The 16895-nt window shown below is 40.6% G+C and overlaps 1 protein-coding gene across 1 annotated transcript; it reads right to left on the bottom strand.

Moving 5' to 3' along the window:
• Nucleotides 1-1935: 1935 nt before the first annotated feature.
• On the bottom strand, nucleotides 1936-16001 carry tfec (transcription factor EC). The gene is made up of 8 exons (XM_083935130.1): nucleotides 15866-16001; nucleotides 10766-11020; nucleotides 9964-10065; nucleotides 7840-7885; nucleotides 6199-6255; nucleotides 6009-6084; nucleotides 4909-5056; nucleotides 1936-3025 (listed from the first exon to the last, which is right to left on the bottom strand). The coding sequence occupies exons 1-8, from the start codon at nucleotides 15920-15922 to the stop codon at nucleotides 2549-2551; spliced, it is 1218 nt and encodes a 405-aa protein (XP_083791256.1). The 5' UTR covers nucleotides 15923-16001; the 3' UTR covers nucleotides 1936-2548.
• Nucleotides 16002-16895: the final 894 nt, after the last annotated feature.

The raw sequence follows: 16895 nt of genomic DNA, 5'->3' as shown, positions 1-16895 counted from the left end.
AAGTAAGTTCTGCTCTCAACATATGCAGCTAATGCCTCTAACATAACAGCATTATCAGATACCTGCGCTGTAGACACTTCCACATCAGTTCCTGTGCATTTTTCCAAACCGTGACTTGATGAACTGTGATATTCCAAATGAAAAGTCGCTTGTTCTGATGTCACCGTTGCCTCATACGACCACATTTCCTTTTGATGCCTGTGCATAACCGGCCTTGAACTTTGTCCATGATAGCCTTTGATGTGGAAAGAAATGAATTGGTGAGGAAGTTAAATATGACTTTCCTTTTCATGGCAGAATGCTTTGTCTCTTGAGGTAAGCCTTAAAAGAGTATTATGTGAATGTGTACGGGTATTACCGTCAACGCTTTCATTAAGGTGTTCATTTGTATTATTCTACCCCTGACTTTGACTTTCATCAATTCCTGTGCTTCTCTAATTGGATGTTTGTATTTTTTTTTTCCAAGTTTGGTAATGCAAGAAAGGAGATGGAAAAAAAATCACTGAAAATCAAAACGTAAATTTAGCCTTTTTGAAATTTTAGTCACGCTGTCTTTTTCTTAGATACTCTTCATGAAAATCTATATTTACCTTCCATAACTGCTTTGGCCAATTACCCATAAACATCACTCAGCACTTTGTAGTTGGCGTGACTGTACTCTGTGATGATTGATTGCTTCAGTCTTGTTTGTAGCTAAAGACGAGACGCAAGCGAGGAACGTTTCGATTTCCAGAGAAACACTAATAACATTCTAAAACATTAATTCAGGGAGGCTTTGATGAGAAATCCATTTGGGAAGTATTGGCGTGTGTTTTTTTTTGTTTTTTTCAAGACTGTTCTGTTTGTTGTATTATTAATGCATAACTTCAGGATGAGAAAACTACATGTAGAAGAAATTATTTTTGAACACAAAACAATAAGATTTGGGATCATAATGAGGTCAAACTCATTATTTTTATCACCGTCACAAACAAACTTTCTTTCGCAAAGTTTATGAATGATGCAAACGGTTTGTGATCAAACTCCTATGAGAGGACACTGCTCTTCATGCTGCTTATTTCAGAGGAAACTTTCTTAGCCCTCAGCTAACAACTCTCACATCAGCTCTTTATCCCTCACCATTATTCATCCTCAAGGGCTCATCAGCTCACAGTAGGCTCATCAGAATTATTACTCCTCCTCCACTTGTCTTTATTATCCAATTTCCCTCCTCTCTCCTCCTTTTTGCCACTCATTGCTAATCAGCTACCTTGTAAGCCGGCCCTTCACCTTCCACAATACAACTTTTCAGGATTTATTCAGTCTTTTAGCCCTGCTGATGAGGATTTTGCACTCAGTTTACCACTGGTCACTTTATATCATGTTTCACCCATCACGCCCCTGATGTGTTGAGCTTTCTGTATACTTAACAACAAAGCAAAGATATAAGTCAAATGTGAGCCATTGCTCATTTATGCCAAACGATCAATTTGAAAGGGGTCTAGCTGCAGAGCCCATTTCCTCCTTCTGACTCTTTTTGGTCCCGAACTTGGAGAAGAGAGTGACGTCTGAAATTGTCTGTGAGCGCCTGGGTAGGGTGCGCAGGATCTGAACATGACGTGGATTCATTTGTGTTCTTAATTTGGTCAAAAACAATCTCATGCTGTCCTTTTGGTTATTGTCCTTTTCCTCTTCTCTGTCTGAGTTGTATTGAAGGTATGTGAATGCAGACCTTGGGTAAATTAAAATTAAAGTCTTCTGTGAGATGACAACTAGAAGCCAAAATCAGTTATACCGAAAAAAGGGGTTTATTATATTTTTCCCACCCCTACTAAGAGTAAAAAAAGTTAATGTGTTAGATAATAATATATATATCTTTTTTCCAGGAATACATGGATTAAAACATATATAAATACATAAGCACTTATTCAACAAAAAACACTTAAAAGACACAGACAAGACCAAAGACATGTTAGGCATTGCAGTGAGTCAGTCGCACGTTCAAATCTCAAAGACAAAACCAGGGGTTTGATACAATCACAATTTTGACTGTTACTGTTAGAAAATACTTTTGTGAAGTAGTGGTTCTGTATTTTCACTTGAAAAAAGGGAAGCTCTGGCAGGTTTTCAGTGATTATTTTGCATATATCACAGTGTACAGCTACCACAGTGTTTACCCGGACATGGTCATTTACATTATGTACTTAAAGGCTGATAAATGTCTCCCTTTTTCTTGTAAGTCTGCTCTGTCCGGGAGGCAGAGAAACATATTCATTGTCTATAATGGTAAAAGTTAAAAAGAGCAGTTGAAGGAGCAGGAGGTCCAGGAATCTTCTTCGTGAGCTTTGAAGAATGCAATCGAGCTCTAACACCCACCTGATCAACTACACACTTTTATATACAGTTGGCACTTTGAGGGGCAATGTCAGGTGTGTTAACTGTCATTTAAATAACTTGAAACTCTGTGAATGGTATTTGTATGCCCAAAGCCATCAGTCTTTTAAGAGGCTCTGTGCATGCCCTTTCCCACTCATGAAATAACAACAGTGTGTAACTGAGGTGGGCTCCCTTATAGGTCGTCACCCTCTGCAGAGCTGTAGCTGCTCCTGCGGCTGCTGTCCTTTGACGCGGCCCCAGGCGAGCCTGCCGAGAGGAGCGGGTCAGTGCCAAACGGCGAGAGCGGGTCGTCCATGAGGATCTCATCCAGACGGTGTTCCTCCTTGAGCGTAGCGCTGAAGAAGTCTGTGAAGTGGGACAGCGGGTCGGAGAATGTGGTGCAGCCGTCGGCGCCTTGGATGTGATCCTGCGGCCCGGCGGCGGGGATGGACGACGTCACTCCGGCTATCCTCTGGAGGTAGTCGCTGTTGGGGTCCTCCTGGTAGAGGGGCGGCTGCTGGGGTTGTTGTGCCTGGGGAGACTGCTGCTGCTGCTGCTGCTGTTGTTGCTGTTGCTGTTGTTGTTTGAGGAGATGTGAGGATAATTCAACTGTCCCCAAGGCTGAAGTCATGTTTGGGAGACCGTGTGCTCGTGCCTGGATCTCAAGCTCCTGGAAAAGAAAGATAACAAGATAAAGATCTCTATTTCTTAAGAGTTAAGAAAATTACCTTCCCAGTTATCGCATGTTCGTCTAGATAACATCTGAATAAATACCTAAAAATGTGCAAAATCAAAAGACTGTATGAGCAGATTTGCCATGACAGCATCGTGTGGAGTAACATCACCACCACCACACCTTCTTCACAGCATACCGAGGTTAGGTTAGAGTGAGTCGCACTTGGGGAGTTTTGGTGTTGACACACACTCTCATCTCAAACACACGATTATGACAGTATATGGTCTGCGCTAATCAGTGTCACCACAAAGCCATGTGTGACCTTTGATAGCTATCCTTTTAACGTCAGCGGTGGTCAGTGTTTTCTGGATGGTTCTGTCATCTTTGAAGGTGTTTTGTGTTCTTCCCATCATTTGAGTAAACTCGGATAAGCCACAATGTTCATGTGCCTAAAAGTGCACAGGTGTACTTGCAAACATCTGGGAATGCATGCATCTCTTCTATTAGTGCTCATCATCTATTTCTAATCTGCTTTATTTTCCACTGAAATAGCTGGGTTTCTTGGAGGGCTGGGTGATAATTCAATATGATAATTCATGGCCTTTTCAATGGAATTGTATCATAAATCATATATTTAGCTACTGTGATACACATAGTCATAGATTGATAATAACAAGCATAAACTGAATTAAGTTTCTCAGAAATATTTTGAGTGAATGACATTCGAAGATTGGTGTGGTTGTTTCCTATAGCTATAGACTGCTTATTTCTAAAAATGACTAGAAAACGTGCTATATTGGGATATATATCATTATCAAGATACAGTATATAATGACCTATATCAGGATAGAAAATAATGGCCCTATCACCAACACCTAGTTCATTGTGTTTAATCCTCAGGTAATTAGCGCTGAGCTCTCAGAGATGTGTGTGGGGGGGGGGGCTCATGTAAACAACAGGAGGGAAGGTGTGAAGCTTTGGAGATGGAAATGATTTAACATTGTGGGGTTGTAAAGCTTTGGAGGTGGAAATTAGTGGGAAGCACCAAGGGATGATTGAGTCAGGTAAGGTTGACAGAGCGAGTCCTCTCTCTTCACCAAACTGATCTTTGGCAAAATAAAACAGGCCTGTTAGATGCCTGGAGGAGGGTGTTTTTACATAAATCCATAATGTGAAAACGGAAGTTTACTCGCCGGGACTGAGGGGGACATTAGTGGGACATGAGTGAGTTGATTGTCCAACCCTTTGTGTGCATAAACTGTTTATTAGGAAGAACACTGATTTTGTGTTAGACGAAAATGAGGAGACATCAAGTCTAAGGATGTATATCTTATAGCCGAGTTGGCATAGTTTATTACCAAGCCTATACACATCTGTTTGTATTTAAAGGGGACCTACAGTGTTATGCTCATTTTCAGGTTCACACTTGTATTTTGGGTTTCTAGTAGCATATGTTTACATACCTTTAATGTTCAAAAACCACATTATTTTTCTCATACTGTACGTTTTAATATATCTGTATTGGTCAGTTTTTCCGGGTCTTTTGCATCTGCGCTCTTGGTGCCTCTGCACTGTCTCTTTAGCCGGGGAATGATTGTAACGGCACTGTAACTGCACTTTCTGTATAGCCTAGTATAACTGTGACATCCCAACCATAGAGAAGTCCAGACGGCTTGTTTAAAGACACAGTGTCTGAATACGGGCTGTGTGCATTTCTCCGTTGATACTTTTAAAGCATTCACTTATTTATTTATTTATTTATAGTCAACACAATAATATTGGAAGTATAATAATACTTATTGTTAAAATCTGAAATGATCTTGATTTGTAGACCTTAAGATGCATATTTCTTTATTTAGAACGTTACATTTTATTACCTGGATCCTCAGCAGAAGTCTCCTGTTGGCTTGCTCCAGCTTCTTCTGACGGCTCTCCAGCTCCCGAGCGTGCTGCTGCTCCTTCTGCAGCCACCGTATGTACTCTACTGAGGCCTTCAGGATGGTGCCTTTGTTCCAGCGCATGTCGCTGCAGAAAGGAGAAATGTGAAAGATAACCTTTTTACACAGAAGCCACTGATGTCGGCAGAATATCATCCGTAATATAATAAAAAAAAAAAATTAAGAAACAGGGGGAAAAGTTTTAACACAGGAGTTTTTTTCCCCTTTTACGATATGAATAAGAAATGGTAATTTACATGGGGCAATTATTCATCCTTCATCCATCCATTACATGGGGACACTGAATGGGAATTTTAATAGAATAGTTAAGTAGCTATGTGGAAAGTCCATTCTCGTACCTCCTTGTTCAGTAAAATTAATCCTTGAATAAAAATAGGTGAGGGGAAAATGAGCTAAGTAGGAAGACGGAGGAGAAAATGGAACACGACTTGAGGTGCTAGAGTGCAAGTCATTCTTTTGCAGATATTATTGCTTTTTTTCAGAAAAAGTAAAGGGGAGCAGTGGTAAAAGTGTCCTCTTTCACAAGTGAGACATTGGTCTGATCAGCGCTAATAATCTCTTATATCTCGTGTTAATGGCGCGGTGACAACGCCAACCTTCCATTTAAATCTGAAGCAAAGTTCAATTGCGAAAGATGGCCGGCGGATTTCAATTCAGCTCCACACTCCATCTCTATGTTCCAATTGTGCTTCAATCTTTGATTCAAATGGTGTGGCCTGCTTCTTTGCATTTGACCCTTTCCTCATCATTCATGCTTTGAGCTGAACTGCTGGGACCCAGCGAGAGGATGTACAGCTCTTGGAGCGTAGACTACAATGGAGTTCAAGTGCACCCTTGAAAGATGACTGAAATGTGCTTGAGTACTCATTTGAATTCAATGAACAACGTTTAGAGTATCTTTGTGCTTTGAATTTAATATGCTTCCCTGCCAGACAAGGTCTTGGAGTAGTTTCAGTGACATAAAGTGAAGCAAAGCAGGGGTATTATTTCAATAAATACATTTATATTTCACTACTTACGGGTCATTCGACTTTGGTATGAGCGTCCCCAGCTCTTTAATCCTGTAGTTGATGTTGTATCTTCGTCTTCTTTCAACTAAGCAAGCAGAACAAAAATAAAGCGATGATTAGGACTTTTGTGCTAAAGGTTTGCCATAACTTATTTCCAGATGATAAATTTTGAAGTTGAAAGGCAGCGGGAGACACTTACTCAGATTATGGTTGTCTTTTTTCTGTCTCTCTTTGGCCATCACTCTTGTGTCATGTTCTGTCAAAAAAAATCAATCACAGAGGGGAACAAATGGATTAGCAACGCACACATATTTAGAAGCTGTAAGACAACGAGCACAAGACGCCACAAAAGGTCCAGTCAGGAGACACACAATCAGTTGTTTTGAGGGAGTTCAGTGGCGGGGTCAGCCAGAATGTGGAGTTTCCGTGCATTTGCCCAAACCACAGACACAAGCCTAACCTCTTTACACATACACACACCCACACACACTGAATGATCCCAGTTTATCCCCTCCGGCATGTCTGAAGCTCATTGTGGACGAAAAATGGGGATCACTTTAAAAATACCGTAATCAAGACAGTTTAGCAAATTTGCTAATCTGTCCCGGAGAGGGACAAAAATGCCAGTGCATCCATATTTGTATTCACATTCTTCCAAATTACATAATTGAGGACCTGAGATTGGATTTCCCAATTTGTCTCTGTTGATTTAATCAAGACAATTTAAACTCTGTGTAACAGCCCATTGTCCTCTCTGCCCACACTCAAATGAAACAGAAGGCAATTTACTTATTTGTCCGTTGAGAGTGAAGGGTTCTTGGGGCATCCTTTCTATTTCCTAAATCAATTGGGCTTCTTTGCTTGAAGCATGACATTAATAAGAAATGTCTTAAAGGGCCCTTTGTTTGTTTTTTGCTCTGTGACCAAAAGTCTACACGTTTCTACGGCCTATTAACTGAACCAGCGACAAGGACAGTGTTTGTCAAACACTGGACACAAATCGTCTTAGACATTTCTCTGTTGTTTGCCTGAGACACATAATTGGACTCAGTTTTAACAGGAACAGACATGTTGCCTTTTTTAACTAACTTAGGTACAGTGTTCTTTGTAGTACCCACCCAGAGCTTTCGATTTAGAAAAATGCCTTATTTTTTTGTTTTAAATGGGAACTATGCTGATTTCATGCATGTTATTCCTATGGTTTACGAAAGTTCTATCAGTATTTGTGAACATGAGCATCTCTCCCTCAAAGCCAGAAACCAGAGTAGTAAGTCTCAAGCTGATGTCATCAAGTACAGAGTCCGGAGCTGCTCCATAGACAATAATTGGTAATGTTTGCTTTCTTTTTTATACCCAAATGTTTTTAATTATTTTGTATTGTTCTCAGTTTTGAAACAGAAAATGTGCCCATATATTCAGAACATTCCCATGGGTGTTCTCAATGTCACCTTTAACATATTTCTCTATATATTGTCTATGGCACAGTTTCACACCTATACGTGATGATATCACACAATTTGAGTTATAGCACTGCAGTTTTTTGTATTTTGGAGAGAGTTGTTTCTGTTTACTAATATTTTCGGACTGCCTTAGACCATAGCATATAGACGTATTCATTTTGATAATTGATTTGATTTAATTCCCCTAAATGATGTCTTCTAACAACCAAAATATGTGTGATTTTAACTTACATTTTATCAATGTGAGCATGTAATTATTGATAAAATGGTTGGTTGTTTGATCAGTGCTATGCTAGAGTTCATACCTGTGTATTCCCTCTTAACAGTGAGCTTTGTGGGGTTAGATGTGGGGCTCATTCCACCATTAGGGGCGTTCATACCTTGTTCACCCCCATAGATGTCCAGCATGCTGCCACTGAGGGACACCTAGGAAGAGAGAGGGGAGGGGAAGGGGGGCGAAAAATGAGAAACTGTCATTCAAAGTGGAAGCATGCAAAGACAATTACATTTCCCACTTTAACCAGATCTACAAAACAAATAGTTGTTTTTAGCTGCTGTGAGGCTTTGTTTATCATTGACAAAAAAGACAAGAGGCGAATTCAGTGATCGGAAGGTTGTCAGCCCCCAGGCCTCTGGCTTTGGACCTCCCACCAGGGAGTTGTAGTATCCACGTCTTACTCAGCAGGACAGGGCAAACCAAGTGCTGCACTCACAAATTGCTGCCATGTTCAGATTGCCTGCTTGTCTCGTATCACAGTGAGTAAAAAAAAAAACAGCGACAACCTAACAATAAGTTACCCTTGCTAAAAAAGCAGGTCAGTAAAGGGTCATCCTCCAGCCTTACTCCATCTAAGCCTCACCTCCAACCCGGGCTTGCAGCCGTCCGAGGTCTGGCCTTCCCAGACATAGTGCCTTGATCTGATAATGCCACCATTTTCAAAACCCCTCCACTTGAAAGTGCTCCCAACACAGAGATGTGCTCTGTGTTGAAAATAGCATCCCATTAGATGAAAAGGCTAGCTAGGTCAACTGCTTGAACAGAGGCAAAACTGTTTTCCTATGGGTCTCTTCTTGTCTGGGAAAGCGTGCATCAGTTCTGTGATAATGACGTCCTGTCATGGACTGGGGAGATGTCAAGATATGGCATGCTGACACACATGTGTGTCTAATTCACATTTGTGTATTTATGGGAAAATGCTACAGAAGCCGCCATGCATTCCACAATGCGCGCAGCCAATTTTATCCACAACGTGTGTCAAATCTAACCGCCAGACTGGTGAACATGATAAGGGCTGCATGTCAAGTCAAGAGATGGGAAGGAATTGAAGAAACAAAACAGAAGAAACTGCAGACATTTCAGATATCTGCAGTTGGTTTAGTTTGCATGTGCCTTTTTTTCTCATTATCTCACCAAGATGGGAGAAGTGGAGGAGGAGGAGGAGGAGGAGGAGGGGACAAATGTGCTTATCAAAATGAAAGATTGCAACAATTCCCCCACTACTCCTATTGTAATCACTTCAGTCCCTCTCCCGTCTCTGTTCCAGGATGTGTTGACACGGCGAAACGACGTGATGCATCGTACTGTATGACTAATTAGGATGAATTGATCCATTTAAGCATGGTATCATTTCTGAACAAGCCCATGGGGAGTGTATGCATTAGCCCAATCCAATGGCTCAGTAACTCTCTCCAACAAAATCTCTCTCTCCTCGCCCCTCTGTTGCGCTTCTGTCCTCATTTGAAACCCACTGCCCCCCCACACCCCCCCATTCCTTCTCTGTCACAGTGTCTGTTGTGTTTTGCTGCGTGTCACTTTATCTGTGTGTATGATTCTTTGTCTGACAATCTCTGTATTTAAGAAGTTAGGCTAGTTTCCCAGTGTTCCCATCCCACAAATTCTCCCTGTATTTGGCTCAGGTGTTGCTATGTTCTTCAGCCAAATGGACCCCTTGTCCCACATTTTTGCCCAGAGTTTTTGAATTCCTTCTTGGTCATGAATCCTAATGATTGAGTGCTTGTCTGTGGCGCCATTTCTTGTTGGTTGTCTTCCCAAGAGTGGACTTAAGTAGATACTGTCTATAAAGGTAACTTAGTCTATTGTCACTTGTACCGCTGTCCATAAACATCCTCTTTTCTTTTTTTTTACCTAATCTGCATTGTTGATCTTCTTGAGTAATGTGAGAAATGTAGCTAAGCCCAAATGAACTTTGACTCATCTCCAGACTTAAGCTGACCCCAAACTAAAACAGGTCTCCCTTTTCCCAAGCAAGTCAAGTCTGCACCTATTTTTTTAGGTGGAGGAACTTTCTATTCCCTGTTCAGCCTAAAAAGAGCAAAGTCATTAATTATGGAACATAACTTGACATAAACCTCACTGCAGTAATGTGAACAGGTTAACAAAACCTGGATATGTTGCAGAAATCAATACAAAAGACCTTCAAACTGCTGATAGTCCGTCACATTTCAAACATTGTTATGCAGCTGTCATTGTGATTGATACTTACATTGTTTTGCATTATGATGTTAGACTCCATGCAATCCAAGCCTCCATCATTGAAACCGGATTCAAGACTAATTAGGTCATCAATAACTTCATCCATTTGGAACTAAAAGAAAACAGTAATTTCAGTGTACTCAGGGACAGGTTGATGATGTTTTTACCAGAATATCAATACTGTCCAAGTCTGATCTTTTAAAAATCTCAACATTCAAACCAAAATAGACACGATGAAGGGGAGGGACTGTCTAGAGACTAATCCAATAACAGACAAGTTCCCCACTGCCTCTTCCTAAGTTAGTTAGCAGTGTTGGCGGGAAAAACATGCATCTGTTATCAAACTAGTTTCCTTTCTTTGAAAGGATTCTCTCATCAGAGGCTGCATGTCTGAAGTTATTGATGAACACATCAGAGAGAGAGAGAGGGGGAGATCAATAATGGCATCACTTTGTTTCGATGATTACTTGAAACTACTCTCTGAGATTCAAACCCAATCCAAATTTAGGAGGTTACTGATGCTTGTGAGTTATATTACAGGTTGTCCAAACAAAGAGTCAGCCATGATTTATCTCTCTTAATGAAATCATTTAGAGGGATTAAGACATGATTCTTACAAAGGGCATAAAAAATGAAAGCAAATTGTTTCTTTTCTGTTGACAGGAAAACATGTCAGGAGTGTTGCGAAATCTACAAAAAAAAAAAATCATAACTCCCTTCCAGTCACTGCTTGGTACATTTTTTGAGCTTTCTCAATTTCAGTTCCATATATTCGGCAAATCATAAGTTTCTTTCTCATAAAACCCACTCACCTCGCTGTCGTGATTGGCCATTGAGAGGAGGGTAACAGGACTGTTGGGGTTGCTGCTGTCGCTGACAGAGGGCATGTGTCCATTCCTTATGATCGGCACGGTTGCCAGCGGTTGGCCAGGGGCGTGTGTATGCGGAATGGCGTGGCCCTGCCCGGCCGAAGAGGCCAGCTTGGAGCCCAGTGTCAGGTACTGCTTGACCTGCTGATTCTGGGTCTGGTGGAGGTGGAACTTGGAGTTCTCCAGGTGGCTTTGTACCTGCAGCAAAAAACAAGTTCAGTTTGTCGACTGAATAGAAAATCATCTTATCACGCATTGTTTCTCACACCACTGAAACAGTGCTGACTAAGAACGCATGCACAAGAGGTGTTCCCAGTAGCTGTCGGCTTCTTTCTTATTCAACACACAGATATAGTTAGGAGTCAGTATTTCCTATTATTAGTCACTTGTGCAGATTAAATTTACACACTTACAGCAGTTCTGAATTTTGTAGAACGCACATTCAAGCAAGTCACGTTTGACATGTGAAGCAAGTGTGTTTATGAGAATTAGGACTCGTTCTTGAGGCCCTTTCTCATGTAAACTATTGTCATATTTTGAAAATGTACCACCAGTTTCCATCTGAAAAATGTGGTCAGAAGCAAAAGCTTTTTTCCCAGAAGTGGACTAAAGTTGACAGACGAAACGCATAATGTTTCAGTTACTTTCATATCCTATTAATCATTAGTACATGGTGTGCACATACATACAACCAGTGGTCAAAATTGCCAAACCAATAATACAAGCCTTACAATTATGTTACATTAGAAAACATGGCAGCACTGTTCAACAAAACATTTAAACAAGTCATTTTCTGAATTTTTATATTCTTACATGTGAAGCTCTGGTTGCGTCCCGCATCGTGTAGTAACTGCAGTCAGTCAAGTGTGGCATTCTCAGAAAAGCAGATAATCTTCAGATTGGTTTGTTTTGGTGAAGCAGCAAGTCAACTTTAAGGATCCAGATCTGCTGCTGCTATCCTGTTGAGTTGCTGACTTCTCACTGAGTGTCTGTACTCCCCAGCCTTCTACCAAAGTCTTATAAAGGGCCCAAAGTGAGCTAATTAGGCCCAAAGTTGGGGGTAAGCCTTTATGTTGCGTAGCATGATAATCACTTCAAACACTGGACTGTCAGATCACCCAGGGTTTGATCACTGCAGGATATCTGCCTTTAGCGTCTGTCACTAATTCATGCAGACCTCCCTTTTCTGTCTGACTGACCAATCGGTGGTCAGTTCCCAACGTCCTCTTCTGTCTGCTCCAGGGGTTGTGGTAGTACAAATGACCCTTGTTCCCCAATGGGGGTTTTAAATAGCTCTAATGCCATTTTTAACCAAGCCTTTTCATCCATTCATTCATGGGTTTTAACGTGAAAGTATTATCAGTTTCCCAAACAATAACTGCAACAAAACTATTTTTGAGGTCTTTATTACTGTTTTTGAAGGCTATTTTAAGAGGGAACATCACCTAAAATGTCTAGTTTAACTGGTCGGGAGCCAACAAAGAAGCTCACTGTAACTTGCTGTGTTAGTTAATAGCCAGTATTTTTTGGGGTGTACTTAATAATAATAATACATATATTGTTATCAATAGAATTATTATGTTAGTCTTGTCAGTTGTTGATGGTCATCTTGTCTGTCTCTTTTATCTAGATTTCTTTTTGAACTTGCTCTAAGAAGACTTTTACTCACTGGACAAAATAGCGTGCTCTATGTAATTGTTTTATAGCTCCACACGGCCATTTTTTTCCATGTCTTGCCTCAGCTAATCAGTTAGAAGTAGAAGAAAGCCAGAAAAGCAACACTGTTGGTGTAGTACTTCAGCAGTTTTAGCATACTATACCATACTTATTATGTGTAACTCATTGGCAAAAGGTAATGTGATATTAAAGCATACATTTTTAATCAAAGAAACCTCCAGTATCTCCAGCAGCATTCCTTTAACCATGTCCATGTACCTGTATTAATAATCATTTTTTGGAGCACATTACCATACCCAACAAGTGTCATTTATCAACTAAATCACAGATAATGAAAGCATCAAAAGTGAGCTTTACCAAATAGTTCAACTAAAGCTACTTTGTGAGGGTTATTGGAAAATACTAAACAGTAGTGTTTAGCTAAAATGCTAAGTAACAATAGCACAAGTTGAGGAGTGCTAACTCCCTCAGTAATGTATACAGGTATATCTTCCTTAAATTTGCTGAAATTAGCTAACATTAGCCACCATTAGCCACTCGTCATATCAGATCAAAAAAGGCGGCAGCGACAAAAACCCCAAATGAAACAGTGAAGCGACAAGCAGTTTATTGCTCGTTATATCAACTTTTACTTTAAGAGTAAGAATGGGTCATTTCTTCTCTCAAAAGTTAATAATTTTCTGGAATTGGATTAAAATAGTAGATTGCTAACAAGTAGCTTGTTGTGTATTCAGACTTCTAATGAAAGTTAGTATGGATTAAATGTCAACACAACACTGCTAAATGTAGGGACCTTCGGTCATGGCAATATTGGAATTTTACTTAAACTCAGCATTAAATTCTCCTTGTCAGCTAGACTAGCTACATTTATTCACCACTCATCCACCTAACTGAGAGCAGGCTCATCACAATACTCAACTTGTCAGTAGTGACTGAGAGCTCTTATCTGACTTCTCCAGGCCAAACAAGATGCCAGTTGTTAGCCAATCAACATTTTTTTCCACTACTGCTAGCAAGAGGGATGCCAGGACTGCGACGCACCACATCTGCTTTGTGTGACAGCAGTTTGTCCTGGTTTCACTTCAGCTTTCTCACTACTGTAAATGCCGGAGACACGCTTGTTATCCACTTAAGGGAATCTGATTAGATTTTAGAGGTAATGGTGCTTCAGTCGCTGAGGCCAAGTTCAACAATGGCAGGCCTGTGTATGTGTGAAGAGGACATGTTGAAAATTATCAATGCCCACTATACACATGGGACAGAAATGAGATAAGAATCTTATCAATGGAGGATAAAGTTTGGGATTGTAGTGACTAAGATCTGATGTTTGAGATACTTGAGTTTTTTTCTCTCTCAATATGGCTACTGGCACCTGCTACAACAATTGAAGCAGTGTTTGAGCTCACTGGTAGAGAAGAGGTCACAGGTTCACTTTCCTTTTACACACATTTGCACAGTTATTCCTGACATGCAAACCTTTTGCAGAGTAAACAGACGTTGACTGATATCAAAGCAAAGCTATCAGTCAATGCATTTAAGTTTTTGCATTTCTAGCTAGTGATCATTTTACACGTTCATGCTTGAAGTCTGTCATATGTCGTGTCATACAACAAGAGTCCATCTCAATGCGTTCTCACTTGGAATACTCTGTTTGGTTTAGGTGAGGGGTGGCTCCTAGTAGAGCGTGCAGGAGGGGGGGACATGATCTCGGTCACAGAGCTAGCTTGTAATGTGGTGATAAACAACTGAGTTTCTTGCCGCTCCTTGAAATCGTTTGAAGATTTTGCCTTTTCCGTCAGAAGTTCCTGAGTCTTTTCGCCTCTCCAATTTGACATTTTTGTTGCCGTCGTCATGTTAATGACTGTTCTTCTTCACCTTTGGTTGTGTGTTTACTTCCGGTTTTGTGCAAGCAGCATTATAGAAACGGCATCTACACGCCCACTCACTCTCTGTGAACTCTCTGAACAATGACTTGCTCTATTCACACACAGACTTTGTATTAGGGAGCTGGCAGGGTAACGCCGGTTTGATGTCTGATCCAACTAATTCAGACATTTAAATTCTTACATACAGCTCTGCCGGGTAAGCTTTAAATAATTTCAGGTTTGCAGTGTATGTGTGAAACAGGCTTAAGTTTCATAACGCTTTAATTAGGGGAAAAAATAATTCCAGTTTGTGTTTGTACTTCCTGTGTCTATTCAAAAGACTTTACTGTGATTAGGAGATCAGCTGCAACTCCCTAACTTCATTATCTTTATTAGAGATATTTAAACCACCAAAAGAAAGATGTCAGACAATGCCCTCATTCAACATGCACAGCCTATTTATCCCTTTCTTTCTCAATACAACTTCTCCTGACTCTTTCACTAACCTGCTGCATTCACACAGGTTGGACAAATCCAACAAATACTCTACCATGCTCTGCAGTCACATCATGCATGTTTTTTAGCAGTTAAATAGAATAAGTATCTGATCAAAGTGCCCATAACTTAAATGATCAAGCATGTCACAGCAATGCTCTACAAACAACTCTATTGTCCTCAAAAGAAAATGACAATTAAAGCTGCATTACAGATGACATTTCCCCAGTTGTGTATATAATTGAAATTCTCCACTAAAAGATAAAAACACACACACTCAAAGCTAAGCCAATCGAATATATTCTTTCAAATCATGATTTTCTCTGCCTCTATTTGTGAGAAAAATTTAATAGTGGTGAGATTTACCTCTGAGTTAAAAGGTGCATTTCTTTCGTCCCACTGGAAATGTTGCACTCACACTGCCATTGCAACAGACAAACTCACAGGTGCTCCTTCTAAATGTAAAGCTCTTGCCTAACTCACAGTTTCAGTCTTGCCCAAGTTCTTCTTTCACTTCAGAAAAATCCAACAGCTTATGAAACACTGGGTGATGGTGACATTAACTAGCTGTACAAATTATGGACAAAACCTAGTAGGAACTTTGGATTTATTTCTGCAAAAAATAGTATTTTGCAACATATTGAAAGTAGCAAAGCTCAATTATCTTTTTCCCATCTTGAACGCGGAGATAAGATGAAAGTGGAACAAAACGCCTTTTCAAACATGCTTACTGTATTTTGCTGAGCCTGCTTAACCAACAAATAGCTTTAACTGCACAGCCTAGATTGGGAAATGTGAGAAAAAATAAAACTGTGATCGCAAACCGATCGCAAAATTTGCATTACACGGTGGCTTATATTCACTCTGGTTGCCTCTTGTAAAGCAAAGAAAATGTATCTCACATGCAAACACAAACAATTGCACACATAGTTTCACACACACAGACTTTTCTGTATCTGATCTGATCCCGATTTGCCTGGCCTGTATGCTGATTTGCTCCCCCTACCTGTAGAAGTTGGATCTCTGTCAAGGTGATCACTTTGACCACACAACAGCGACTCATGGCTCCCAGAGTGGCAGCGTCTCCCACCACAGGAGCTGCAAATTCTTACAGAAGAACATGAAATGTCACGGCTACCGCTGTGTCTCACTGCGACAGGGGAGAAGAAGAGGAAGAAGGAGAGAGGTGCAACAGCCTCTGTCCTTTGCAGAAATATCGGAAAGGAAGGCATGACACATCAGCTTATTTGGGAGCCGCACGGGCCGTTTCCTGTGAGTGTGTGTTTTTTTTTTGGTTAGGGAAAAGGCCTGACAGAGGCAGAAATACAGATGGCAGTTAGGGGGGTTGGATTGTGCGTGTGTAGGGGTGTAATAAGTTGACAGAATGTGAGTTCCTGCTTGTGGATCACCGCACTTTCCTGCCTGCAGAACATCCAGCCCAGCTCAGCACATTCTCCCAGGTTATCTTCATGACACCCACTTCCCTTGGAAGGGTTTTCAACTATCAAACTACAGCCATGGAATCAACTAGGAAAAGTGTGTGTGAAAATACACTAAAACACACCGATGTACAATCACATAAAGGCATTATCACGTCCCACTAACTGTCAGACCGCAACAAAGGCCAAAACAGGCTTTCCCAGAATGGCTTTCAGAGAATTCCTGGACACAGCATAACTGAACTGGGGTCATTGGAAATCCTCCCTGTAGTCCAAACCTTTAGATAATAAAAACAATCCTCTAAATCAGAAGCCAAGGACTGAGTAAATACAGGAAAGTGGAGTCCAAAGTTCCCATATTGTGCTCATTGTATGGTTCATAGTTCATAGTATTTTGGGTTATATGCATTTATGTTAAAAAAAAACCTTCTTTTTCTCATAGTCTCTATTTACCCTGTGTCTGAAACGTTACGTTTTAGCGCCTGTCTCTTTAAGCCTCCCTCCCTAAAAAATGCAAGTTTTCTCTGATTGTTCAGCATTTCCTGGTCTTCCGTTACTGCGCTTTCATCTTCTCTGCACCTTCATTGCAGCCTGGGG

The sequence above is a fragment of the Echiichthys vipera genome (genome assembly GCF_963691815.1).
Source record: "Echiichthys vipera genome assembly, chromosome: 20".
Classification (NCBI taxonomy): Eukaryota; Metazoa; Chordata; class Actinopteri; order Perciformes; family Trachinidae; genus Echiichthys; species Echiichthys vipera.
The sequence above is the reverse complement of the archived record's forward strand: the minus strand, read 5'-3'. Positions and strand labels throughout refer to the sequence as shown.

Coding starts and splice junctions, on each gene's coding strand:
- tfec (XM_083935130.1), bottom strand. CDS start 15,922: ATGAGTCGCTGTTGTGTGGTCAAAGTGATCACCTTGACAGAGATCCAA. Junction 11,021..15,865: donor CAGAGATCCAACTTCTACAG/GTAGGGGGAGCA, acceptor TTTTTGCTGCAG/GTACAAAGCCACCTGGAGAA. Junction 6,256..7,839: donor CATCTATGGGGGTGAACAAG/GTATGAACGCCC, acceptor TTTTTTTGACAG/AACATGACACAAGAGTGATG.